Source organism: Puntigrus tetrazona, chromosome 14, assembly GCF_018831695.1.
Source record: "Puntigrus tetrazona isolate hp1 chromosome 14, ASM1883169v1, whole genome shotgun sequence".
Lineage (NCBI taxonomy): Eukaryota > Metazoa > Chordata > Actinopteri > Cypriniformes > Cyprinidae > Puntigrus > Puntigrus tetrazona.
The window spans coordinates 15605281-15632878 of record NC_056712.1 but is presented as its reverse complement, the minus strand read 5'-3'; the positions used below and the strand labels follow the sequence as shown (position 1 = coordinate 15632878).

At 38.0% G+C, this 27598-nt stretch overlaps 1 protein-coding gene across 1 annotated transcript; it reads right to left on the bottom strand.

Moving 5' to 3' along the window:
• Nucleotides 1–26853, bottom strand: fgf13a (fibroblast growth factor 13a). Its single transcript, XM_043258053.1, is given in 6 exon segments — nucleotides 1–1611; nucleotides 1614–1712; nucleotides 6691–6889; nucleotides 18793–18896; nucleotides 24268–24378; nucleotides 26162–26853. Coding segments are annotated over 6 exon segments (738 nt in total). The 5' UTR covers nucleotides 26352–26853; the 3' UTR covers nucleotides 1–1576.
• Nucleotides 26854–27598: the final 745 nt, after the last annotated feature.

Here is a 27598-nt window from a genome sequence, read left to right as displayed (position 1 = left end):
TTTTAAAAGTATATCTTAATATAAACATTTTATTCAGTGCATTGTATGTACACAACAAATAAGAAACAACTTGAAGGTACGTGGCAGAGCGCCAGTCGGTACATACATGTTGTTTGTCAGTTTTATCCTGGTAGTTTGGAACATATGATGCAGGGAGGAGTTAATACACATAGCCTACATCATGCAGCTCTATTCCTCACCTCCCTGCAGTCTCCCATGCAACAGATACTGTATGTTCATCTAAAAGAAGAAAGAAACCCAGAAAGAAACAGAAGAGAGAAGAACCCCTGTGTAGCTTGTATGACGTTATGTTGCCCGAGGGGAAGGATATATATACTGTACTGCAGGCCACAAAAAGGGTCCTTATTGTACACAACCTGATTTGTACATGCCCTGTACAAGTTTTTTTTTATTTTATTTTTATTTTTTTTTTCACTTTTACAAATTAGACATACCCTAAAAAATCCAACCAACTTAAGTTCCACAGTATAATTTTTTTGTTTGCTCATTTAAATAGAAAATTGTCACCACCATAAATTACTTACACACAAAACGCAGTCCAGGTGGGAGTCCCGCCATGTCTCGGGAATCACCGGCAACGGTGACCAGCATTGACCAAAAGAGACTCGACATGTGCGGGAAAAGGCAAAAGAACACAAGCACACAGACTAAAGGAACTCGGAAAACGGACAACAGGACGCAAAAGAGACGTAAGGGGTGACATCGAAACAGCCCTCGTGAACCACACATCCATCTCCTCGAATACTGAAACCTCTCACTAATCAGAAAAAAGCTTTCTGTCATGCGTATATATGTATCGGTGTGGTCTGACGGCTCGAGGGGAAACTCTCACAGTTCTGTCTTTGGTGCGCTGGATCTCCAGTCGCGGTTAAAACCTCGAAAAAACGCTGATTTGGGGAAGAACAAGAGGAAGAGAAAGTAAGAAAAGCTCACAGCTAATTCAAACAATTAGCAAGCCGTGGCCTCTTGCTTCGGAGAGGCTCAGCTTGGCTCTTTATGTGAGCGGAACGCAGGCTTTATATTCCCATGCTAGAGAGCGAAGCCCTCTGAGCGAGTGCACAAGAACGCAGGAGCCCCCAACGCACCGGGACGGGCGCATCTCGATCGCTTCACACTCAGGAAGCATGGAGGATCCAAGGGTCCCTTCCTTCCACTAAAACCCTCACTGACTGCCCTGAACTCTTAACAAATGCATTACTTGATCAGGACCTGCGATGCTAGGAAATGAACAGCGATGACTGACGTTCAACTGCAACGCGACGTCCCATTGTAAGAAAGGCTACAATTTCTTTGTTTCACATGGAAAAGGCTATTATAGTGGTGATCAAAAACGAAAACAAACCGAACAAGCTAAACGGAACCAAAAAAAAAAAAAAAAACGAGCTAATTATAAAGAAGTCCGATCAAATGTTACTCTAGTTCGCAAGTGGTTATGTTATGTTTCATGTTGTCCTGAACCGCTGAGAGCTTTTTGGAGAGAAGTCTGTGTGAAGTCACAAGCATTCAGAGGTTTTGGCGAAGGCGTAAGGTAGCGGGCCGGTCCGGGTAAACCGGGCTACGTCGACTCGTTCTGACTCACAGCTTTGCCCCATTCAGCACAGCCGAGGCACTCCGGCTCTTAGTGGGTGTGCCGCTACCAGAACGTGAGAACTCGGTCAGGTCGTGCAGAGAGGGTTCCCTGTACATGGCCACTGAAAAACAGGAAACAGAGAAAGAGCGTGTGGTTAGTAAAAGCATCCCACATTTTTATGTTAGATGCGCACACAGAGGAAATGCTAATGGGATGCAAATGAGCTTGTTTACTTCATGAAAACTGCTGATTAAATGTGAACATTTTCTATCAGTTTTAATAAACAGTATGTTCAGATTTTTTTTTTTATGTATATCGCTTGTGTATTTACCCATTTGAAATTTAGCCATTTTCTTAATAAATATGCACAGAAAATGTCAGCCTTAAATATGATCAATAACTAGTGCTTAGTAATTGGCTAAACCTTTTATTTATCAAAAAAACAAAAAGGCAGCAGCAGCAAAATCTGAAATCAAGGCTATATGACAAATATATACACTTCTGTTTAACTACTCAGTTTTTTTATTTATTCAGTAACTATGCATTTGTTAAAGTAAAAGACATCTGAAGCATCATGTGACACAAAAAGTCCATAAAAAATATGCAGTCTTGGTGAGCATAAGGGACTTCTTTCAAAAGACGTAAAACCTTAGTGTATATATAACTTATTTTTAGTACGTTTTTTAAATTGATGTTGTAATAAAGTCGAAATTGTTAAATTGTTAGACAAAAAGGGCAAAATCAGTAGAGCAGAACAGACTGTGAAAAGCGATTATGAGTCAGGAAAGCTTCTGAGAGGCACCCTTTCACTCCATTCCTTGCCTTTCCAACAGAAACATTTGTCTTGCTGTACAAAAAAACACTACTCCTGCTCCCTGACACAAACATCAGACTCTTCAGACAGCACTTCAGAGATCCACAAGGTAGCCAGTGTGCTAAAATTCATCTGTCTGATCATCTTAACGATGGATGCGCAGTGCAGGGAGCATCACAAAGACTTCCTTTAACCTCACACAAAGCTTCTTCTGCCTGCTACATGCAATCGATACAGCACTTAAGTGGAAAGCTCTACAAATCGATACTTGACGTATTGGTTGTGCAAGCGAGTGTCGAGCTTCTCGCTGGAGGGATGCAGGAGTCTCAGAGACTCGGTGGCCTGGTCATTATTACTGCACCCTGTAGAGCTTTCTTTGGGCTGTCACAAACCTGCTCATCAAATCGTCTGGACCGGAGTGCTTTAAAATGTGACTGCGTCAATATGACATTACATGGGTGAAGTGCTAAGCGCTTTTCAATGTTAAAAAACGTTTTTTTTTCTAATTAAAGTAATTGAACGTAAATAAGGGCCCCAAGCTCAGGGATTTTGGATGCAGATACTTCAGTCGTATGATGGCTTAATATGCATGTGTGCATTCTGGACAGAGACTACAGTACTTTGTGTGCGAGAGCTGGCAGCGAAGCCATGTTCACAGCGAGGAGACAGTTCCTTAATTGGTCCTCTGGAAGAATACTGCTGGAGAATCTTTATAAGGCAGCGAGCAAAATTCCAATTCCCTCTCTCTCTTCAAATTACACAACTCTTCTCGACAACAACTAAACTCATAACTGACACAAGCGTCGCTTTTCTACATGAACGATTATGGTAACAGTTTGCCATTTGCAACATTTAATTTGTTAACACTAGCTAGTGCACAGGGTTGACAACTTTTCACAGCAAGTTAATCTTAATTCTTTATGTACTGTTGATCACTGTTAGTTCATTTTCATCTTAACGCATTCATGTAGATTAATTTAATTTAGTTTGAAATATCATTTTTTTTTAATACAGTACAAGTTTTACAAAATTATTTTAGTTTTTTCATAAAGGATGCATTAAGTGAATCAAAGAGAAAGAAATCATTCCAAAAAAAGGAATTTTCAGTTTTAACAAGAATTGTTTTTTGAGAAGCAAATGAGCATATTAGATTGATTTCTGAAGGAAATGTGACAATGAAGTGAAATGTTCACAATATTACCGTTTTACTGCATTTTAGCAAATAAATGCAGCCTTGGTGAAATTTTTGAAAAAGATGAAAAGAAAATTTGTTTGCCGTTTAAAATTTAACATTAACCTTGACTGATAAATGCTGCAAAAGTATTGTTATTTTATATTACAACTACTACATTAACATATTACTAATTAATGTATTATAAAATGTAACAAATATTTTCATGTATTTACACACGTTTTAAAACTAAATTTAGGTGAAGTATCTAAATGATTGAATGTGTGAGTATCTTAGTCTACTGAAAACTGAAAACAAAATGTCTGGCTTCCCCGTAAATACGTGTAAACATCCTTAAAGTAAGACAGCATTTACTTGGGACTTACATTCAGAGAATGTATCTTCAATTAATAGATCAGGTATAAGGGTCCAATACAGTCATTTTCTGTGGATCGGGTATTGATCAGACGAGACCGATCCAAATCCGATATTGTGTGTATACTATCCTGTGTTATTGTTGAGCCCCACAAAAGGCACAAAAATATTACAAAGCACCATAAGTGTTCTGAAGCTGTTCTAAAGTTCAATGTGAGGTAGAGATGAATATTTTAAGTCCTTAAATTCAAGTACACATAAACTCTTCTCTCATCCTCCATTCAGTATTCAAAACTGTGTGGCGTTCGGTTACTACAGTCAAAATGATTAAACTCTCTTAAAGAGCACTCAATAAGACATTTATAGCTGTCAAGAGAAATGCTCAATATAGCATGAAGCAGATTAAATACATATTATGTGGACTCGGAGGACTGAACACTGTGATTTTGTGTTGTTTCAAGCACATCATTCTGTGCATTCTGTGCTCATAAGTGCTTGGTTGTCTGCATTGGAGCCTTTTGTATTGTAACACTTTCTGAGCAGTGAAAGATTATTAGTCTCTCTTGTTCTGTTGTTCTATCCACAGAATGTCTTTAAATTTTATAGAAGGCCTTTTACTTATTTATAAATGTATTTACTTGTTTTTCATGAATGTATTTTACAACAATACAAAGAGCAACATGTAACATTTTACCAGATTTAGTCCTCCATTTTTTCACTTTTATTTATGCAAATGTCCAAAAGAGCGATGATCAGGTCAACACAGAAAATTAAAGAAATATAAAAAAAAAAAAAAAAAAAAAAAAAAAAAACTGTGCTGGTATCGGGTTGGATCAGTATCGGCAGATACTCAAGACTTTTCAGTATCGGATCGGATCGGTTCTGAAAAAATGGCAGCATTGCATCCCTATCTTGAATAGGTGTATTTTATGCATTTTACCATTTTAAGCATAAATTCACTCAATGGCTGCGCACTGGCCTCGGCTCTGAATGCAGTGTGGAGCCAGTAGCACCAGACTGTACTTCCAAGCTAATGCATTACTCCTGCTGTCTCCTACATTACTACCATTCACCATTATCCTCTCTATTCGCTTTAGAAAAAGGAAATGCATGTTCTCTGGGAACAAAGTGTTTCTCAGCTGCTAAGCCTCCATTTTTAATTATAATCAAATAAAAGAGCTTGTTTTAATTCTTTAAGCAGTGAAAAGCATTACTGATTTCTCTTGAGTAGCTATATTGCGCAACATTATCAGACATTACGTTCAAAAACTCATTTGTGCAGCATGAGTCATTTGATAAGTTACTGCTTAACATAAAAACAAAGCGGCTCATAGTTTGGAGAACGTCTCATCTTCATTAAGAGAAATCCTAATTATGCGTCGTTACTAAATGATGATCAAGGCATTAAAAGTCAATCTAAAAGCAATAAAACAAAATGTTTACCTTGAAATCGGCACATGCTCAGGAATAAATGTAATATTTATGCGTAGAGTCTCTTAATGTTTTAAAATGTAAGCTTTCATTCGACCTTTTTCCAAAGCAACAAAAACAACAACAAAAAACTTCCGGAGTTTGGATTTATGCTTAGGGCGCACTCTCTCTGTGTTCGCTGACAAGAAAGTATGCAGCCGGCAGATGAAAGCCACAAGGAACTTTGACAATTGCACAAAGCTCTGTTGTGTTCTGCTCAGAGATGGCTGCCTTGGCCTGGATGGAAGGGTACAGCGCTGTTTGCTGTCAAAAGCTGCTTTATCATTCCAGAGCCTTCTGCCACAGACGACGCTTTAAACTGTCTGATTGTGCTGGCGTCTGCAGTGCTCCTAAGGACTCCACTATCCACACCTCATCACCTCCGCAAAGAGCCTGAGATCTGCGTTCCCTTCAGAACAGATCTGGAGGGACAATGGAAGGGCAGATTGTGTGCTCACAGGTCTGGGGCACGCAATCATATATTCCATATATGAATCTTCAGGGTTCCCACAAACTAACAAATGACTTTACCAGGCATTCTTGATTAGAGAAGCACTTTTTAGAGCTTGCTCTCATTTTTAGGCGATTCAGTGTTTTAGACAAGTCTCATAAAAATACGGACCTCTGTGCACTTTTTACTCAACTTACTACACTTCAACTCCATTTTTACGTGTCTTACTGCACGTTTTGCCGCTGTTGCTAAGGGAAATATCCACTGCGTGGCACTAAAACAATATGTGAGCAATATGTGAACCCTGGCACGTTTTTATTATGTTGATATAGGTATGTGTTGCTGTGACTGTCGCTAAAAGTTAATGCTCTATCATGCTGGAAATATGTCCTACACCAAATCCAACCCTAAACCTACCTAAACTGTTATAAAAGGTATTTGTTGATGCAGCCGTGTCATTTCAACAATTACACAGGATTTAAACGAGAGCTCCTCACCTCTCAAGTACCTCTCTGTACTCCATGAGCTACCGTCTTTGAAAACCCAAAGATATGAAGTTGAATATGCGTGATGCTAACATTCAATTGTGAACGTTAGCATCAATTTATTAATCGAAACTCTGTAAATTTGTGTGAAAAGGTATAAACAATGTCACAGTTTTACTGCCTCTAGTGTACTTATTGTTCTGGTACACATATGCCAAGACACCAGGTAGGTTTTAGAGCTGGATACTGATTTTAAATCTAATTTCATACAGCAACTTTACTGCATCAATAGCAATAGGAGTGACTACATAGTGTGTTGAGGTAGTGACTTACCTTTCAAAGGCTTGGGGAGGAAGTGTGCAGCGGGCTTGTTCTTTTTCACATGGTTGCCCTTCATGATCTCTCCTTCCTTGTTCAGGCCTAGGTACCAGCCCCTGCCCGACTGCTGCTGTCTATAGATCATGGAGGAGTACGTCACATAGTAGTTCTCAAACACTGACTCCTTAAACTTGCACTCTGGTGTGAAGTGTTCCTGAAGGACAAAGGAAGGAGGAGAAAAAAAAAGATGCAAGATGAGGTTTGAAGTTTCAAATCCTTTACGTGGCACAGTGGCTAGCATGAAGTAATATGATGAAAAAATATACATAAACACAGTGTCTAAAGAGTAAATGTAAAATCATTTTACTATGCAAAGACAAATATAAGCCATTTTATAGAATGGTATCCTGCAAATGTATATAACAACATTAACCAATGGCATGAGTTTTAGGGTGAGACTATCTGTCTCAGATTTTAGGCAAGGAGGAAAATCAGTTTGAAACTCAGGGTTTTTATAGTTTACTAAAACTAAAACAAAAAATTGTTAAACTATATATAGTACATTTTATTATAGGCTTTAACGATGTACTAATATAATTAAAATTGATAAATATGAGAAAAATAAACGAAATTTGAGATCAAATCAATAAAAACCATATGGGAAAATAAAAAACAGACAAAAAAACACAAAACATTAATAAAAATTGACATTTAAAATATGAATGAAAAAATGTATATTAAAAATAAAAAAATACAACTATAGTAATATCTCAATGGTAATAAAACAATACTGTAAAAAATAATTATTTTGCAACTCAACTTTAAATTAAGGCTAGGCACCCGAGGTGAACAGAAATAACTAATAGATATCACCATACTTACAAATTAAAAATTAAAAGACATTTTTGTATTACATGTTTTCTAAAATGTTATACTTAAATATGCTACTAAGGTGCTATTTAATTAAATATGCACTATTTACATATAATTTTAGAACAAAAAATCATAAAAAGCCCCAAATCTCAAAATTGACAAGTGCATAAAAACTGTTTTGCCTGCAGTGTCTTTCCTTAATCAACAACTGTTAAACAGAAACATTTCTGATCCCAGTGTAGTAAATAGTATTTTCACCCCTTTCGTCCTCCTAACATCCCTACTTCCTCTTTTTTCCCCTTTTATCTTTTTTCTCCCTAATAATCCTAACTCTTCCCTGCTTGCTCTGTTGTATGCGTTCTCTCATTAGCACTTCCAAAAGCAATCTATGTTGTAGTGTTGCATAAACATGCTAATGGAGTTTGTGGATGGATGGCTCTTCAGCTCAGTCTATGGATCTGGCCGTATTGGATGCGTGCGAGTACACCGTGTGCACTTCATTGAGTCATTAAAAATGCTCACCTCCCACTAGGCTCGATCCTGTATTGACTATGTGCTTCGTTAGGATATTGCAAACGGTGTAAGAGGGTGAAAAGATCAGAGACAGTGCATGGAGCAACAGCGAATTACGTTATTCTGCATGTTATCTGGCTAACTAATTGCTTTTCAAGAGGTGTCTAACTCATTCGCCTGCCCAATAAAGCATTTGAAATAAATCGATGCCTATGCAAAGCCACAACAACACAAACACTGTTCATGGATCAAAACTTCCTGTTTATCAACCAGCTAGTCCAGGCATGGTGAACCATGCAAAACCTAACTGGCTGAAATGTAACATATTTCTTATATCACTAAGAAAAAGTGCTTGTACAGTACTCGTAAAAAGTGCATTTTAGACTCATATTGATAATATTCTACACATATGAATTTATATATGCTTGATTTTTCAAATCCAAGTGCTCGTAACATATCCATCTCCTTAAATGCAGGAGGGAAGTAAATTCAAACAGAAAGTCATTAGAAGAGGTTAGATTAATATCCAAGCCGAGCCTTTGGGCTGCTGTTGCAGTAACTGAACGGCTCTGTTAAAATGGATTACAGAACCTCGGGTCCTGTGGCTGTAATCTTTACTGTTTGAGTGTGGCAAATGATGTGGAAATATTACAGAGAGAGCTGTAAATCAAATTATGTTTTTCATCAGAGTCAAGGGAAGAAAGAAACTGTAAATAATCTTTGTGTCGCTGTGCAAACATCACTAGGGGAAAGTGTTCGGTGTTTCAGCTTGATGCACTTAAAAGAAAAAAAACTACAGCAGGTTTGAGATTTATACAGGAGACAGCAGATTAAATAACGGCAAATTGTGTTATTTCATCTAACTTCCTGCATGAATTCCATAAGTGTGCTTGCACAAGAATGTTGTGGCTACAATTTCAATATCTGTGGCAATCAAACATAAGCTAACCAGACATGTGACGCTAAAATCTCTTCCATCTAAATCGGAGTTGGTTAATCAAGACATTTTAAAAACTGCTGGAGGTCTCTAGCACTGAGCAGAACAGCTCCAGTGAAAGCTTGCTGATCTGAAATCTAGCGTAACATAACTCTATTAAACATGGAATATCTTCTGTTTTATTTTTGATAATCCACTTTACACATACTAACAGTAACTTTGCAACTATATGTCAAACCCTAAGCTTTTCAACAATGCTTACAGTATGTACTTAGCAAATAGCTGCTCAGGTGTGTTACCAAGACATCCACAGACTGCCTTAAAGGGAATTCGTAACACAGATATGCGGCTACTGTAGAGATGTCCCTTCATCATGTATCCATAAAAGTCCTGAACTCTTTTTTTTTTCCAGCCTGGTGCCAACAAGAGCACTCCACTGTTCAACGTACAGGCCGGAGTCGTCCTTCTGCTCCGGCTGACTCACACAGACACTGAGCTCCCACACACACTGACAGGAACACTCCTGATGTCACAGACCAGCCGTGACATCGCACCTGCTCTGGGACAGGCTGTCGGCTCAGCTCTGAGCTACATCCCCGAAAACAGAAGTGCGGACGTTCAAAAGATCTGCGCTCTGAGGGGCTGCGGTCAGCCTGATGAGAAAGTTTGATTACGTGTGATATCCTACAAGCAGACACACAGGGACAGCTCTGGGATCGATACTTCACCTGAGATAAACATCATCAAGACGTTAGATGGATCTTTGGTCAGCTATCAGCACTGTGGTAAAGACACTTCAGTCAAGTCGGGTTCAGTCTGGGTAAGAACTTAAAGTAGGGATGCATCTCATCTCATCTCATCCACGCTTCTAGTCAGAAGAAATGCTCCCTCACACACATGCTGTATCTCTGCAAATAAATTACTGCTATATTTTGTGCCTCATATACAGCTATTCTGTTAATAATTCTGTTAATGACTCAGCTGAAGGTCATAATAATTAGCTACAACCAAATGGAGCACAAAAGCATTATGTAGAGCGGCTCTTAATAATGACTGGATTGCATCCAGTATTATCAGGAATAATTCATCATAATTATCATAATAAACAAAAACAAAAGAGTGAAATGTTGAGAGGATGAGGGCAGGAAATGGGGATGACTGTAAATGGCACATGCTAACCACCAAATCCATAAAACACAAAAACATAATGCTTCTAAATGCCTCTCTAAATGTCCTTCCCAGCAATAGTTTGAACAAATAAAGGTTCTAAAATAGCCAATATTTTACATGGATATGAAATTAAATAAGCAATGTGAGCTTTGACAAATTTCATTTTAAATGGCAGCCAAAATACCTTTCAAACCCTACAAGGATTAAATAGTCAAAACTCTTATATAGAGTTAAAAACAACTCCATTTGATTCAGTCAGTAAGATTATGCCCATTAAGGCTGTTTGTAAAAAGTATGTAAAAACATTATTGTGAAATACTACCACAATTTAAAATATTTGAAATCCAATTTATATGTGTGACACAAAACTGAATTTTTAGCAATCATTAGAAATATTTTTATTTGTAATATTTTTGTGTAAACAGTTTTTTCCAAGACTTGACAGAGGCTTAACAAGAGATGAATAGAAATAGAGTTTATTTGAAACAGAAATAGAAACCTCAAACTGAATGTCAGTGTATTTAAATAATAAATGTAATAATTGCTTCAAAGTAGTTTAAAACAAATACATATATAATACAATTGTAAAAAGGCAATATTTTTTTAAATGAATAATATTCTCTTAATTAAAAAAAAAAAAAGCAAAATGTGTTGTAACTAGTGTCTAATTTCATGTGTTAAAAAACTATTTATAATTATGCTAATGTATGAAAAATGATTTGTGTTCAAAGTGAAACCAATCTTAGGCTTGCATCTAGACGTTGGTTCACTAATCGGTGACCGAGACCTAGACCTAGAACAATTAACTGACACTTAAAGAGTAATAAATCATATTCATCTATTAATGCTAAAATTCAACACAGTCTTCCCCCCATGCTTTTTAAGATAAATAAATTATTTCCCATGGTTTTTCAGAACCTTGAGATTAAGGCCATTCAGCATCAATAAAGAGGCACAATGCATTACCACAAGTGCATAACAGTATCGATTTAATAACCAAGGTGCAGTTCGATTTCAAAGACAAAGCCTCTATTTTTCCTGCAATTGTGGTATACTTCACGGTAGGTCCAGACATATGTGATGTGGATGTAAACAACATGCTACAGTACTCCTCTCTAAATGGAGATAAGAAATGTTAACATCACTGACTTAGACAAGAAAGTACCACAATATCATGCTTGGTACAAATGTTCTTGCATCCGTGCACACAGAGAAGGAGAAGAGCTGTTAAATCTCTAAGGCATCACCACATACTGTAACACAGCTTCCAGAATGTGTTAGATGAGAGGTGCACTGTGCAAAAACGGCAAACACACTTTCCTAATTGCCCATGCCATTTTATCACCAACACTGATGAAAATTGCAGCAAGTAGTGGCATGGTTTAAAAGCGCTGCAGAGCAGCTATATACATAGAAACACTGTAGATATTTTTGGGAACCCGCTGAGGTCTTGTGGAGAACAGAGGAAGGAGGCAGTTTTATCGAATTACCACACATATACTTGCGGCAGTGCTGAGAATGAGGAGTGGAACAAAGATAATGTGCACTGTGATGGGGCGAGATACATTAATCTCTCATTTAGCTCTACAGTATCCCGTTTAGTTTTTGTTGCTTGGTGGCTTAATAGGATGAATATTCCATCTATCTGTCGCCACATGGGACAAAACACTTTCATTTAGCGATACACTGAAAATTTTGCCAACTGAAAATATTTGGCCAAAATGGCAAAATAAACGGAATTTATTCCAAAATAGTTTTGGAAGGCCAAAATAATTAACTGAAACATGCAGTTCGAAAGGCGCCTCTACTAGGGAAATCAGTTTTATTTCTTTCCAAATACAGTTTTTTCCATTTTAGTTTTTTTTATTCTGTTTTTGGATTCTGATTAATTTACAATATTAAATAGCAATTTATTAAAAGTTTAACAAAACAAAAATTTTTAAGGCCCTATGAAATGTTTTTTCTTTTGTCAAAATTTTTTTTTTGATGCCACATTCTGTTTTCCATAAATTTGCCGGATTCCATTTCAATGGTTTAACCAATTTTATAAAATAATGTATTATTATTTTATTTCACTGAAATAATGTTTTAAGAAAACAATGTTTTAATAATAATTTTATTAGTAATTATCAGTCATTTTAAAAGTAATATTTCTTTATGGTTTCATCAAGTTAAAGTGAACTTTTATTTTCTTTTGTTTCTTTTTTTTTTAGAGACAGTAAAATGCACATGCAGTTCCAGAAATTATGTTCAATCTTTCATGTATACATCATGCATGCTTCATTACGTGTAGTAAATGACACGACATCCTGCGTTATACTGCAAGTTCTGGATTGGATTCTGCAATTATTTCCGTGTTTCTGCATGTAATTTAATTACCTAAATTTTTAGTGTCAGTTTTCAGTGAAACCCAATGAAAACGTGTCCATAAACTGTTTATAGTTCATAATAAACCAATCAACAATCCATGAAATGAACTATCAAATAATCACTTTTCAAAGCCATTTTTTATTTGCATTAGACATCGACAAGTATGTGATTGTCACTTGGTGAGTGACTTGACCTGGGCTCCGGCTGTGTCTCAGTACTGTCCCTAAGCACATGACTAATCTTCCCTCTTAACAGCTGAGTAAAAGAGAGCAGATATTGAGGTGTTGTAGTGCTTTGTGTTCGAGCTGATTCTATCTCCAAGTGTAATTATATCAGGAGCTGCAGTCATGCTGTTGCCAGCTCACTGATTCGTATCTAATATCTTTTCCTCTGACAGGGGAAATCCCGCATTGCCCCTCCCTCTCTTCTCCCAAAGGGCTTCCCCCTCCCAGACGGAAAAGGAGATGTTTGTGTGTGCGCTAGAAACAGATAGTGTTTCTACTTGGTCTTCATATATGTCTAAGTGCTCTATCTTCTGAAATCCGCTCAGCTCTCTCCCTCCGTCTGATATTTTCCATCCTATTTTTCTCTTATTGCTTTTCTCTCTCTTGATCCATCCTCCATCAGATGCTCCCTCTGTCTTTCAATATCTTTTTCAAAAACTAACCTTATTTATCTTCTCCATTTTTCTGCAGGATTCTCTCTTTTTCGGCTTCTGTACGCTATACCTCCTACCATTCCCCCTCTCTCTCCCTCGGTCTCATTACTTTACCCACTCTCCCTCTTCCAACTCCAATCCCATTTATGGAAAAGAAGTAAATGGGGAAGCTGACACTATCTATTCCAGTCAGAGGCTGTTCCTTCCTGCGCGGTGCAGTACGAACGCCTGGTAACCAGGTCTCTTCACCTGTACCTCATTCTTCCCTCTGACTCAACCACCCATCTGAATAATTGAATTATCAGTGAAGCTCAAGATGTCTCAAACGAGAGAGTCGTACTGCTGATGGCACTAACTTTACTGAGAAAAACACCACAGAGCTACTACGGTTTCCCTTTTTCAGCTTCTTGTCAAGCTAATGTGAACTGCATTTTAAAAAAAACTATTTTACGTCTGTACCGTGACGTATTTGGCAATCCCTAAATAACAACATACTGTCAGTTTAACCTAATATATTTAAAAGATACAGGATTTATGTCTTAACTGCATAAAAAAGGCATGTGTACTGTATTTGTAGAAAGTGCTCTATAAGATCTGAATTGTTCCTTTGCAGAATGTCTCTTATGGCCACTACAGCAGGCTATGATGTCTGTGCTCTCTCTGTAGTCTGTGGACTTCTAATATTGATGTGCCCGTCTCTGCCTGCTCTTAATGACCCAACACTAAACTGATTTTCGACTTCATGCGCCGGCAGAGCAGCTCACAGGACAGCCCGCACGTCGCCAGTGCGCACTGACTGTCATCTGATCACCTGTTCATTTGCGATATGTTGTGATTAAACTATTTATATTTGCATGGTTGTTTTAATATCTGAAGTGTTGACTGATCAAACAGCAGGTATTACCATTAAGCTTAGCATTGAATCATGCGGTTTGGTTTATTAAATGTAAAGAGAAAGTGTGCAGAGAACAGAACATATGTTTAATTGATTTCCTCTCTCCCACTCACTGTCACGCTGATGGATGAATACATTTGCATGCAAGACATACAGACTCACTCATGCATGCATTCTCTTTCTATATTCTTTTCTGCCTTCTGATCACAGACACGCAGATTGCAAAAACACACAATGTTTTTTTAGCATATTGCCATGCGGTGTTTAGGCTTCTCTGAGTGCTCAAATTTAGATTCGAGTTGTAATATTCTTGAGCACGTAAACTTGGTTAGAGAGCTCCATATGAGGGAACCTTTGGAGAGAATTAAAACTTTACAACAACATACAATAGGTCAGCAGAGGCGAAACGCCCTCACTATGCTTTCAAGTGAAAAAGAATTCATTCAGGGACTGCCAGATCTCGAAAGAGTAAAAAAAAAAAAAGGTTATTGTGCAGGGTCCTTTTCTTTAAAGTGAACTGCACTGGTGAGTCAGCATGACTTAATTCTGTACTGCTGATTGACTGTGTTGTAGTAAAAGTGCTGAATTGTAGGATACTGCTTTATGACATGTTATGGATGATTTGGCTTGTCATAGACCAAATTAACCAAACATCATTCGCTATTCGCCGGTTTATTCATAATTTGGCCACATTTATTATATTTGCACGGCCTTGGACAACAAATATAAAGATTTTCAATGCATTTTAGCTTCATGTGTAATAACTGTGGATGCACATTGTGCTTGTCTACTAACTGATTGGTTCTTTATTTATTGAGGGGAAAAGAACACCACTGGATGACTTTTATGAATCAGTCCAAATTGTACATTTTAACGACTAGATTCAAAACAAAGATTAAATTGCTAATTTGCATTATTGTTCAAAAACGGTCGTGGAAATCTTGTTTGTCATTTTGAAATAAAAAAGGTGTTACATCCACTAAATCATTTTTAAAACATTTGAATGGTAGCGTACTGTATATACAACAACAAAACACAGGCAAGGGGAAAAGGAAATCTACAAACAGAAACAGGTGTAAACCTTCCCAGCAGCACAAGAGCTGCTTCAAATCTCTCATACGTCACTCACTACAGCACCTACTCTCCATTGATTGGGGATTTCCCAACATCACTGGCGTATGATTGGCTGGCTGTGTGGCTCAGGCAGCATGTGGCTCCATAGCAGCAGACATAAAGAACCAGAGAGGAGATAAAACACCCAGAATTGTGTGCGCACACATGCATCACAAGAACACAGAGAGACTTCAGAATTACAGCACACTAAATCATTAAAAGGCCTTATAATACTGTTTAGATTGTAGTAATGCCACACACTCAGAATCCTTCACCCATAATCACCAAGCACTTATGCCAGCTGAAAGCTCTCCACCAATGTGTAAGAGCTACAGTGTACTCAAAAACACCACCACATCCAGCTTTCATTCACCCGAAAAATCACCTCTTGTGTCCATTTAACTAAACAGCTCACAAATGTATTTATCCCATATTGGACAATTACAGTGGAATGCATAATCTTTTCAAATGGAAATGAATACAGGGAGCGAATGGAGATGAATGTTCAAAGACCTATGTGTATTAACACTCTTCAGGCTAAGGGTTACAGTCGGAATAAAATATTAACACCTACAGAACCTTGCTGTGCTGTCACTCAGAAAAATGTTAAATATAGCCTCCGTCCTTCAGCCGTCGACCAGGATGCCACACGGTGACACAACGTTACTGTTGTTGAGAACAGAGCTTTAATTTAATGAGCACTCCAGCACATATGTTTTCATTACAGACGCTGAAGCACACATCATTAAAGTCACTGAGTGGGAACAGAGAACCGCCGTGAGTTACAGTGTGCTTGAGGTCGGGATGTGCAGTAGCTGTATGTGTGTGTGTGTGTGTGTGTGTGTGTGTATTTAGATCCCGTTGCTTCTCTATCATCCCCAGAGGCTCCTGCTGGATATGTTGCAGCTGTATCACACCTAACGTTACGATCAGATTGCATGCTTTTGTCAGATTTCATGTGAGAGTCTTTTGTCTGCTGCCTTATTTGTCTTTCTCCCGCCTGCTGCGAGCGAGTTCAGCTTAAATCGTCCTGAAAACAGCATTATGCAGGACAGATTCAGTGGCAACAGGTTTGCAGCATGGATAAGCGAGCTGCTGAAAAAAACCCCACTGCTCCTGGACTAGATAAATGCAAAAATATTTTCAAATATTTCATCTCATGGAGGCTGATTGCCTCCATGCCATGCCCGCATCAATACAGTAATTAATTCAAAAGGTGGCCCAACCAAGTGCTTAGAAATAAACTTAAGTTTTCAGAAGCCTCACATTTCTGTATAAAGTATCATTTTGTTTATCATTTTCATTATCTGTAAGCCATTATTTATTATCAAAATTGAAAGATATAAAGGTTTGAGATATTTTACTCTTTGTGTAATGAATCTATATGGGTTTCACATTCTGACAATATATTGACCTTTTCATGATATTCAAATTTTTTTAAATGTACCTGTAATCGGTCTGAAGGACAACTATCCCGACCTCATCATCCAACAATTTTATCTTTTTTTGCATTTTCACTATAAGATGGATTCAACTGATCAAAAAAAGACACAAAAGATTTCTGTTTCAAATAAATGCTGTTCTTTTGAATGCTGAAAAATCCATCACCGTTTTCACACAAATATTATGCAGCACAAATGATTTCAACAATAACGATAATAAGAAATGTGTCTTAAACAGCTCAGTATATTAGACTGATTACTGAATGTGATGCTGAATGTCAGCTCCGCATCACAGGAAGAAAGAACATTTATATCACAATAAAATTGATGTTATTTGAACAATAATAATATTTTAAAGTCCTACATTATTTTAATCCATTATTTAACTGTTTATTATTACTTTTGCCTCAATAAACTCCTAATTACTGCTTATTAATAGACAGTAAGGTAGTTGTTAAGTTTAGGTATTGGGTAGGATTAAGTATGCGGAATATGCTTTATAAATACTAATACAAGGCCAATATACTAGTAATGCTCATGCTAATAAGCAATTAGTTAATAGTGAAAATTGACCCTATACTAAGGTCTTACCATATTTCATAACATGGTAAGAAAATGCATCACTGGTAAGCACAAGAGATCCTTTAAACACACACAAAAAAATATTAACTTTAATCTCTTTGCTGGTACGGTGTACCTATGCAAAATCTAGAGAAAACATTAAACATGTCGTCTAGTGTATTGTCTATTGTTAGTTGATTCATTATGATCTCTGACCAGGTCAGTGTTCTCATGCTTGTTCATGCTACATTTTCTCAATGATCCTTCCCTCAAAGCTTAGTGTCCAATCTTTCCACAGTTATTCATAATATGTAGGTTTTCTGTCAGCCTCGAGATTGAGGTTGAGTGAGAGAGCGTGTTGTTGTTGTTGAGACTGTGTATTCGTTTGCGCCCACTCTCTCCTGTCAGACAACACGAGCTCCAGTAATGCCAACCACATAGTGAAATTCTGACATTTGTCTTGCAGCAGAAGTTTGGCAGGTACGTAACTGCATTATTCATGTCTTCACGCAGTCAATCAATGTTGGGATGTAGGCTGCCTGCTCAGCATATTTTCACGAGTTTCTAAATGTTTCAGCGTTTCGATATTAGTCATCTTTACAATGAAAGCCATGTTACTCGATTCATGCAGTGGGAAAACTCACCCATCCTCCTCTTTCAGAGAAAGGTCTACTGGGCAACAACTATGTTTCAATAACATTATTTACGCACTGCAACTGTCGACAACCAAATATTATTGACAACTGAATGCATTGATGATTCATGGTGTTTTGCATGTACTTTCAAACATTAAGAGCAATTACAAACAGTCCTCCATATGGATTTGGCTCATTAAGGATGATTTCACGTGTGCTTACGAAAGAGGAGAGTCGCATTTATCTTCGCTGAAGCTGAATAAAACGATTGGGACTGGTGTACATTTCCACAACCCACATACCGCCTTGCCTGCATCACCATAGTAACCAAGACGAATGCCAGAGCACCGACATTTCGTCTGGTAGAGGCAGGCGGAAGGTCAGGACTGTGAGGGGGTGAGGGGGGCAAAGTTCGGCCCGACCGCAGCCAGTAAACAAACATCTCTAAACCATCCACCCTGTAATCACGCCACTTAGCGTGCGGCGCTGCGCATAATCTAAACTACGAGAGTAGAGCCGAGGTTATGAAAACATCTTGAGATATTTGTCACAGCTGTAACTTAACTCATTTTCTGACAGCATGCCATATGGAGAGAGGGTTTGAGACTAGCGCACAGTGGAGGCTTCATCTGTTTATATGGTTAAATCTGTGAAAGACTGTAGCCTGCTCTTGGGAGACCGTTTTTTAAGCACAGTATGGGGTTTGGGGCGTAAGAACGTATCTTAAAGGCTGTGTGACCATTTGATCTTGGGTCACAAGGAGGTCTGTTTATTCTGAGTGTCTGATATCATGCTTTGGCAGGAGATGAGAGTTGTGTGCGCTGGTTAGAGTGAGTGTCATTGACAAGAGCTCAGGTGTTGGTCTGAGAGGTCTTGATTTAAAACAGATGAAGGAGTGAAGTATAGTACGCATAAATTAACATCTATATTAGAAAGTTGCAGTTACTTACTGATGTATACAGGTAGCCCTCGCTGTTCATGGCCAGATAGAGTTTGGTCTGAACTCCTTGGATGGCCACCACTCGCAAGCCCACCGGGATGAGGTTGAACATGGCTGTATAGGAAAAAGAGAAAAGTCATAATTATATTTGCAAAGATTTAAGCACAAATACAGCTAACTGATTAGGATATCACTATCGCATTAACTTATATAAAAATGCTGCTAGGGGTAGTGAAAATTGTAAAAGTGAATTTTATTTGAAGTGTTTACATGCAAAGCAAATACTTGCACAACTAATAAAGTGTCATCCAGAGACAGGCATAACGTGAAATAGGCGAGCAGCATGAGTCTGAGATTGCAGCTGTGCACGCTTGCGTTTCTCATCAGCATCATGTCAGCCGTGCTGAAATTCTGTCCACTCACATACACTTTATCAATACAGCACCCGACTCCGCAAAGATTACTAATACTCAAGTACAAACACCCTAGAAATGCTTTAGCAACCAGGTAGCATCTATCTGACAGTCTTTGTCTATTTTTGTAACAACTGTATGGATTGTAAAAGCTTCAAGCTAACAAAAAAGTTTACCAAACTGTAAGTTGTTGGGGTGTTTATATCAGTAGAAAAGTTTTTTTAGCTATAAGATTTTGAAACTTTTTTTCAGCATTGCTAGTGTAAACTACAACAATTTTTTTTTTTTTGGTGTTGTTAATTGAAATAAAGCCAATATAAAATGCTATGCTAAACTGAAATAATACAAAAGCTTTATATAGCTAAATACATAACTGAAAATTAAAAAATAAAAGCAAAATGACTTTTTTTAATGAAAATGATTTAAACATTTTACTGTATTTTAACCCTGATTTTTCCAAGGGTATTATAGTTAAATCAAGTGCACTTTAACCTGGCTTATTCTTATCTGCATGTGGCAGCATTTCATCTCCCTGGCACTTTTGCTTAACGTTTTCTCTGAACCGCCGCCTCTTTAACATAGTTCCTCTTTTTCCCTTTCACACGTTCTCTTTCTCTTTCTGTCTGCTTCACACTCTTCCCTCTGTCTCTTTCACACATTCTCTCTCTGTTGAGCAGAGTTAGTGAGCTGTGCGGGGCTCTGTCTTCCTGGTACCACTGGCTGTGCCAACTCTCCTCACACCTTTGTCCCCCCTGTCACCACGTAAGCCACAAAGCTGACAATCTCTCCCATCCACACAGCCTCTTTCTGCCAGTGGGAAGAGTGAAGCCAGCCAGCCACCCCTGACACTGAGAGTATCTGAGGAACATAAGCTTCAGAAGAAAAAAGCACAGGCTTTTTGAAAAGGAAAAAACGTATGAGCCATTTCATTGGTTATGTAACTTAGCGTGATTAAAAAAAACAAGAAGGAAACTAAATTGTTATAAAGTAAAAGGCTGCTTTCCTTCAAGTTGGTGTGTGTGTGTGTGTACGTGCGTGTGTGTTAATAGAGAACAATGCACACTGATCTAGATTAGCATTAATACTGGCTTCATATAACAACTATACAATATAAAATATTTTGTGTTTTAGGAATATATAGTCAAATCATCTAACATATTATCCTTCCTTTATCTCTTGAAGCATATTTAGCATATGTACCCCAAATATGAAAATTCTGTCATTAAAATCACACTTTTTCTTTAAAAGTTATATGGCAGTTTTGTGATGAAATGACCAAAAGTTGTCATATGTGTTTTGAGTGTATTGAGTGATCTCTTTTTTGAGGGTTAGTTCACAAATAAATAAATAAACAACGCTTAAACCTATAATCCTTTGGCTAATCTATAAAATAAAAATATGTTTTAACAAAACCAAATATATATCATTCCCTGCATTGAAGTTTAGCACTTCAAAAAATACATGTTATAAGAAAGTCATGTCATGAATCGAGCTAAATTAGTCCGAGCTTTCTGAAGGTAAATGGGCAAACTCAAACATGCATGCTTGAGGATGAACTAAATTCTTATGGGTTTGGAGCAATATGGCGGGTAACTGATGACAGAATTTAGATTTTTGGGTGAAATATCCCAATCTTTGTCAATATTTGGTCAAAAGTCTCATCTCATTTCAGATAATCTGGGTGAGCAAATATGGGTGAGCTATCCATTTAACTCAATATACTTTAATGCTTCCTCGTCCTCCAGAGAGAACACAACCAGACTTTCATCATAAACATGAGAGCTCTTGATTAATATTTCTTATTTCCTGCAGAGCTCAATCGATGTCCATGTTGCTATTTTACACAACAGTCCGGAGTGCTCTCCGTCTCCTCTAATCCCACATCAAGGCCCTTCCTCTCTCCTCTGAAACCCTCTGACACCAGCCAGGTCCACCTGTAGAGATCTTCTCTCTTCCTGCTATGTGGTCTATGGCCACTGACTCATAAGAAGAGTTTTAGATGCCAAATGCAGATGCTTTAATGAGCTATTGATTAAATTTGTATGATAGGAAGATATTGTTTTTCGTATGTTCAGCTTTTGTGGCTCAGTCACATACGTAGTTACGAGCGGACCTCATTTCAGAGGGATTACCAGAGCTTGGTCGCTGGGGGTTGTGGAGAGGAGACTCAATTACTCACACCTAATAGAGCACCTGAGCACAGAGATCTGGGGAGATCAAGAGGCCACAATAATCATCTCTACAAAAAGGCCAATATAACAACTATCAGCCTACAGCACCAATCACTTCCTGTTCCAAGTCTTCCAAAGATACCCAATTGCTGTAAATAATCAACAGATTTAATTTAGACTTTTATTTGTATATAAATGTCAGCACACAAACACAGACCTAATCCAATATGGCAAATTTACTGGTTTGATTGTGTTTTTGTACATAAAACACGTTTTCATGCATGGTATTACACTTTAGAATATGTAACACTATGTAAAGAATATGTAATATGTTGTTTGCTGCTTATTTTATAGTTAAGTAAGGTAGTAGTAAAGGTAGGACCAGGTAGGATTAGGCATTTACTACTAATAAATGGCTAATATTCTAATAATATGCATGCTAATAAGAAACTAATAGGTGTAACTGTAAAATATTACCATGTTATCTTGTGTTTTGGAATTTTTATTCTCTTTAAATATTACTAAAGGATCTTAGCCATTAATTCTGAGGTTTAAATCTGGATGCCTGAACTTTACAGTAAAATTGGGAATACTTTTATTTCTTGTTTAAAAAACGTTTCGCCATTTCATTCAGATGTTAGTATTTTAGTTTATTATATCCAAAGATAAATCAGACTGATTAAAATACAAACATGACTGACTGAAAAACACATCAGCCCACTCTTCAGACAGAAGGCGAGTTAGCAGAGATAAAACCTAATGTTGATGGAGAGAAAGGCCTCCTGCCAAGACACATTGATTAGGAATTGAATTAAGCTCTAAAACTCTGCACAAAGAGACATAATCCAATAGACCACCCATACCTGACATTTACTGGCCGGAATGAGCTTTTGTCTTGTTCCTCCAAGAGCTCATCACAGTCAGACTTGAGAGATGGAAAGGCTGATTTTCAATAAGGTCTTTATCTTTAAATGTTCTCTTCTCAACCCCTTGATTTGACCAATTCATCTAATAAAATCCATTTGATTCTATCATTATCAAAAGGCAATGAGACCATCTTACTTTGGCTTTCATCCTTACATAGTTAGAAATAACCAATAAAACACAATAAGAAGATATTATTTATTTCTAGCACAATGGCATGACTTCAGGGTAAATTACCATTTGGCTACTATAAACACCTAAACACTGCTACTAATGTCTTATTTATGGGATTTACATGAAACAATGCCATAATTTTTTTTTTACTGAACATGCTCAGCTCACAATCAGGCATGCAATGAGCATAATTGGGATAAGAGATGTACATCTAGAGAGCTTTGGAGCAGACCCTCATCCCTATCAAACACACACACACATACACACACCAAGAGGAGAGCCAAGAGGACTGCACTGCCGTCGCTATGGAGACAAGGGCACCAAGCTCCTAACAATTCTATTTTTGTAGCGTGAGAGATAGAAGCTCCCTGTTTTCCCACTTCTCCTCTCCAGCAACAGCTTTTCATTCTCTCCACAAAATAAGGGAGTGTGGTGGGAAAAGCAGGTCAGCTATTATGCAATCTCACCCCTATATAACTCATTTTACCTCAGTCAATCACGCAGGGGAAGAACACAAACAAGTAAATAAACAAGCACACAGCAAGAGACAGGCTGGCCAGCTGCACCGGTGGCGCAGATTCAACTCAAGGGTAAATAAAACACAAACGCTTGAGTCAAACAACCACTATTTAAATTCAAGTAGAGGGTGTTATTTAAATTAGCGCAGCTCTTCATGTTAAACATTGTTTATGTGCGCTAGACACAAATTTATGTTAATCTAGATGAGCATGATGGATGAGAGGATTTGGAGACGCAAGTGATCACAGTTCCAAATGACTCCGTTCACCACAAACTCATTTGCTCGATATGAGCGTCATCTTCACCCAATGACTAATTGAATAGAGTCAAGCTAATTTACAGGCCCCAGAATGCCACAGACACTTAGCGTCAGTGAGATATAGCACATATTAAATTAGAGCCCAGCCAACCAACCAGCCGGCTCAATCCTCACTCATAGAAGCAGCATTGCTCAAACACTGACTGGGCGATGCTGCACTTGCCTACGGAATAAATAATTCACACTTGCAGGTGCCCCTTAAGATGACTTCAAATGACACAAAATAATCTTTGGTCGTAAGGGACAAAAAGAGTTGTTTTCCAAGCACTATGGGCATCTGCCTAAAAATGTTTCTCTTGTACTTGGGCTTTCCAGCTACATAGACTGTGCTCTCTGAAGAATTGTTTCCTGAAAAACAGTGACCGCTCCGGCTACGTTTTCCATTTTAGGATAATACAGAACTGAGTTGAACTCTTGTGGCCAATAAAGGAACTGTAAATGTATTAAAAAGTGAAAAGCGAAGCTGAAGCTGTCTATACGTGCCAGTATGAAATAGAAATGCAGTCTGAAGGAGCAGTACTGATGCCAAGGAAACAATAACAACAGCAGCTGTCACTGAAATAAGAGTAGACATAAAGTGTCCCTGAAAAAGCATTTGGACACTTAAGTTGCACTTAAAAATGTCTGGATGTCATTGCATTAGATGCAACATATCAGACAAAGTGACATCTGCAAATGATGCAAGACTAGAACTAACTTCAAGTATCCAAAATAAATCATTTGAGGTATAAAACATTTTTGTAAAGCAATATAAATCCTTTTTTTTTTTTTTTTTAAATGAACACCACTCTCTGTGTTTTGTTATGCAACACTAAAACATTCATACATCAAAGTGTCCATATATTTTTTGGGGCAACTGTCAGTGTGCACTACTTTAAACACTACTTCCTTGTTAGCAAATCTGAACTTGCGTCTTGACAGGTTACAATTTGAGAACATATTGTAAAAGAGGCCAGCTGACTTACTGAAACCACTGTCCTCCTCTTTAGTGCCGTCAATGGTTCCATCTGCTTGGAGCTGCAAATGAAAGCCCTGTCGACTGTACAGCTTCGTTACGATCCCCTTCAGCTGGGGCTCTGCAAACAGACAAAAGGTATGGAGAGACAGAATGAGAAAAAGACAGGGTTAAACGGGCATTGCCACAGTGAAAGTGCGCTGGGCTTTAAAGCTTCTGGCTTAGCAAGAGCTTTTCATGGTCTACAGATTTGAGCCTGCATTACAAACAAGAGATCAGATCACGCTGACAGAAGAACAGAAACAAAAAGAAATCTGCATATGGGAGCCACCACACTGAAAATTGGTGAGAACTGCAATTTGCAGGGAAACCGCAATCTTCTGGCCATGATAAGTATTCATGTGAATATGTAGATGCAGAGAGATATATAAGCTTACATGGGTCTGATCTGCATGACTGGAACTAAAAAGCACAACTATACAGGGCACAGCTCTCCTGTGTAAAATACCAGATTGCATCAGCAGATCTGTAGTTAATAAGGTTTAGAGAGTCAGTGGATCACACTATAAACACTGATTAACTTTAATTCATCACAGGAGATTTAAAAAAATGTGGATGTTAGGTTACACATTGTAATAAAAACTATGTATATATAATTTCAGCAATTTAAATTGTAAGCAGCCCCCAAATTTCAGTCATGAGAATACAAAGAGAATATGAATATTTAAAATAAGCCTGTTATATATATACAGATATTTATCGAGAATAAGCCAAAAAGTGCATTGCTATAGTGGTACAGTATAGATACATTACAACTGGTCGGATACAATTCTGAATTAACACACCAAATTTCATTTTAAAAAAACATCACTTAACTTATTAAACACGGATATTAAAATATACTAATGCTCGTGTGCGTGTTGGTCCATGTGCATCTCATCAACAACATTGTTAGGCATGAGACTGTTTAATAAAGACTCCAAACAACTGCCACTCTACACGCACAAACTTCCACACTTCTGCTTAGGTGTCACATAAGGGTTATGTAAGATGCTCTCTGGGGAGGGAGGCAAGGTAATTGGAACTATGACAAGACTGTAAGTAAACAGTTGTGCTGAATGTGTGTATGGGATAGATGGATAGATAGATAGATAGATAGATAGATAGATAGATAGATAGATAGATAGATAGATAGATAGATGTAGTTCACAATAAAAAAAATTAACAGAATATGATCTCTCTTGCCAATTATGGAGAGAGCCTTAAACTACAGATCATCCACACAAAGTCTGACCACATTCAGATCATCATAACATCAATCAATTATGTTACTAAATTATTTGACTTAAACTGACTTTCTGTAAAGGAATAGCGGGTAATAAAACAAAAAGCATTCAAAGGGATAACAGGAGATTTTGCTGCAGAATATCTATATGGTCCAGATTGTGAGACTAAATCACCAGAGGCTCATCTAGCTTGCTGCCCAAAAATGTGCCAAACAATAACCTGCTTAGTTTGCTTTCTATTGTCCCCGTGTCTCTGAAGGGATGAAACACACTAGAGAGCTGACACCGAATCAGTATCGACATCATTGCAACACAATGTCGTATACGGTTCTGTCTTTTCCACCTTATACAATATTTGGTCAAAATGCCTGAAAAAAGTTCCCCAAGGTTGCGTATCTAAGTTTGAACGAGATCTCACTCTAAAGTGGGAAAGTACATGCTGGCTGACTTTTTGAAAACAGTAAGTGCCCTGCTTTATGTGAATGGAAAGTACTTTTTGAAAATGCAAAATGCTACATTTTCAAATACATTTTTAAAAAAAAAGCACAGACACGCATATGATACACCTATAATAGCCGCATTAAGACAATACCCAAAAAAACATAGGTAACATCAGACCTGGTCGTCTCCTCCTGCGCTTTTTGGAGCCAAAAAGCTTGACTCTGGAGAAGACACTGAGTCGACTGGGTTTCTCGCATGTTCCTTTGGTTTTGTTCGGACTGCTCACGCAGCGGCAGGCGTTTGATTTCTCACGCTCCCTCGCCTGCCTCTTCTGCCGAATAAGGGAGCTGGCGATCGCCGCAGCCATGGCCAGTTTGACGGTGCGACACCCAAAACTTTCAGAGGACACAATCCGTTTCCCCACCTCCTCCACGACACGACTTCTTCAGGGAAATCTTCACGGACCAGCTCACATCCAAGTCTTCATACAACAGTCGCTGCCATTGTCCGTTAATGAAAATGACAGCTCGACCGAAAGGAGTTGTAAACTAAAACAGCTTTAACACAAAACGCAGTTATGTAGGAGACGGTACGCGCATCTTTCCAACGCTCATTTTCTTCGGAGATAAAGTCCTTAAACGGCTGTGCATTCAATTGGCTGCAGTCTTACCGCATCTGCCTCCAGATAATGTCACTATCTAGCCATTTCGAGTAACGACGGAGAAGATGTTCCTCCAGACACCGAGCGCACGTCTCGCAGCATCCCACAAAGCAGTCGGTCACAGCGGCGCACGGAACAGAGCCATGCGAGAGAAACACCTGTTAGCGAGCGCACGGGCGCGATTTACTCTTGGGTGCGCGCGCTTTGTGTGTGTGTGGGTGTGTGAGCGAGAGTTAGTTAATCTTCTGATTCCCTTTGTAACGTGGAAACAGACGGGTACGGCATGAGCGACAAGTTGAAACGTGACGGTAGTCGAATTGTGAAGAGGCAAACCGCTCAACCTGAGGTCAGAGCAGTTCGGTTTGTTTGTGGTATCTGACTGCAAGTGCTGAAGTCATCTCTGCGAATCGGTTCTTTCGAGCAGCTCATTTCAAAGAACCGGTTCAAATGATTCAGGAATTATGATTTAGGACTGTATCACTGCGTAAAGTTATTTTAACGCGGCTGTTTATAATTTCTGTTCAAACGAGTTATGCATTAAACAGACATTTAGTTTTTGTTCAATGTAAACATTTAATGTAGGTTTTGTTAGCATCATTTGTGATAGTAAACATAAATAAATCTATATATATCTATCTAGACTACGAATTCTCTTCACTCGCTAAATGAGACTAGGCTGTAAACCCACTGCTAATTAAGCAAATGTTATTCTATATAAATTGTTTTGGAATCTATTTAGCAGATCTCCACGTCTGACGATAGCGCTTTTAGCATAGCTTAGCATAGATCATTGGATCCAATTAGACCAGTAGCATCGCGGTTAAAAATGACTAAAGAGTTTTAAAATTTTTCCTATTTAAAACTTTATTCTTCTGTAGTTATGTGGTGTATTAAGAACGGCGAAAAATGACAATTAATTAGGATCTATACTCCCATTTCGGGATAATAATCAA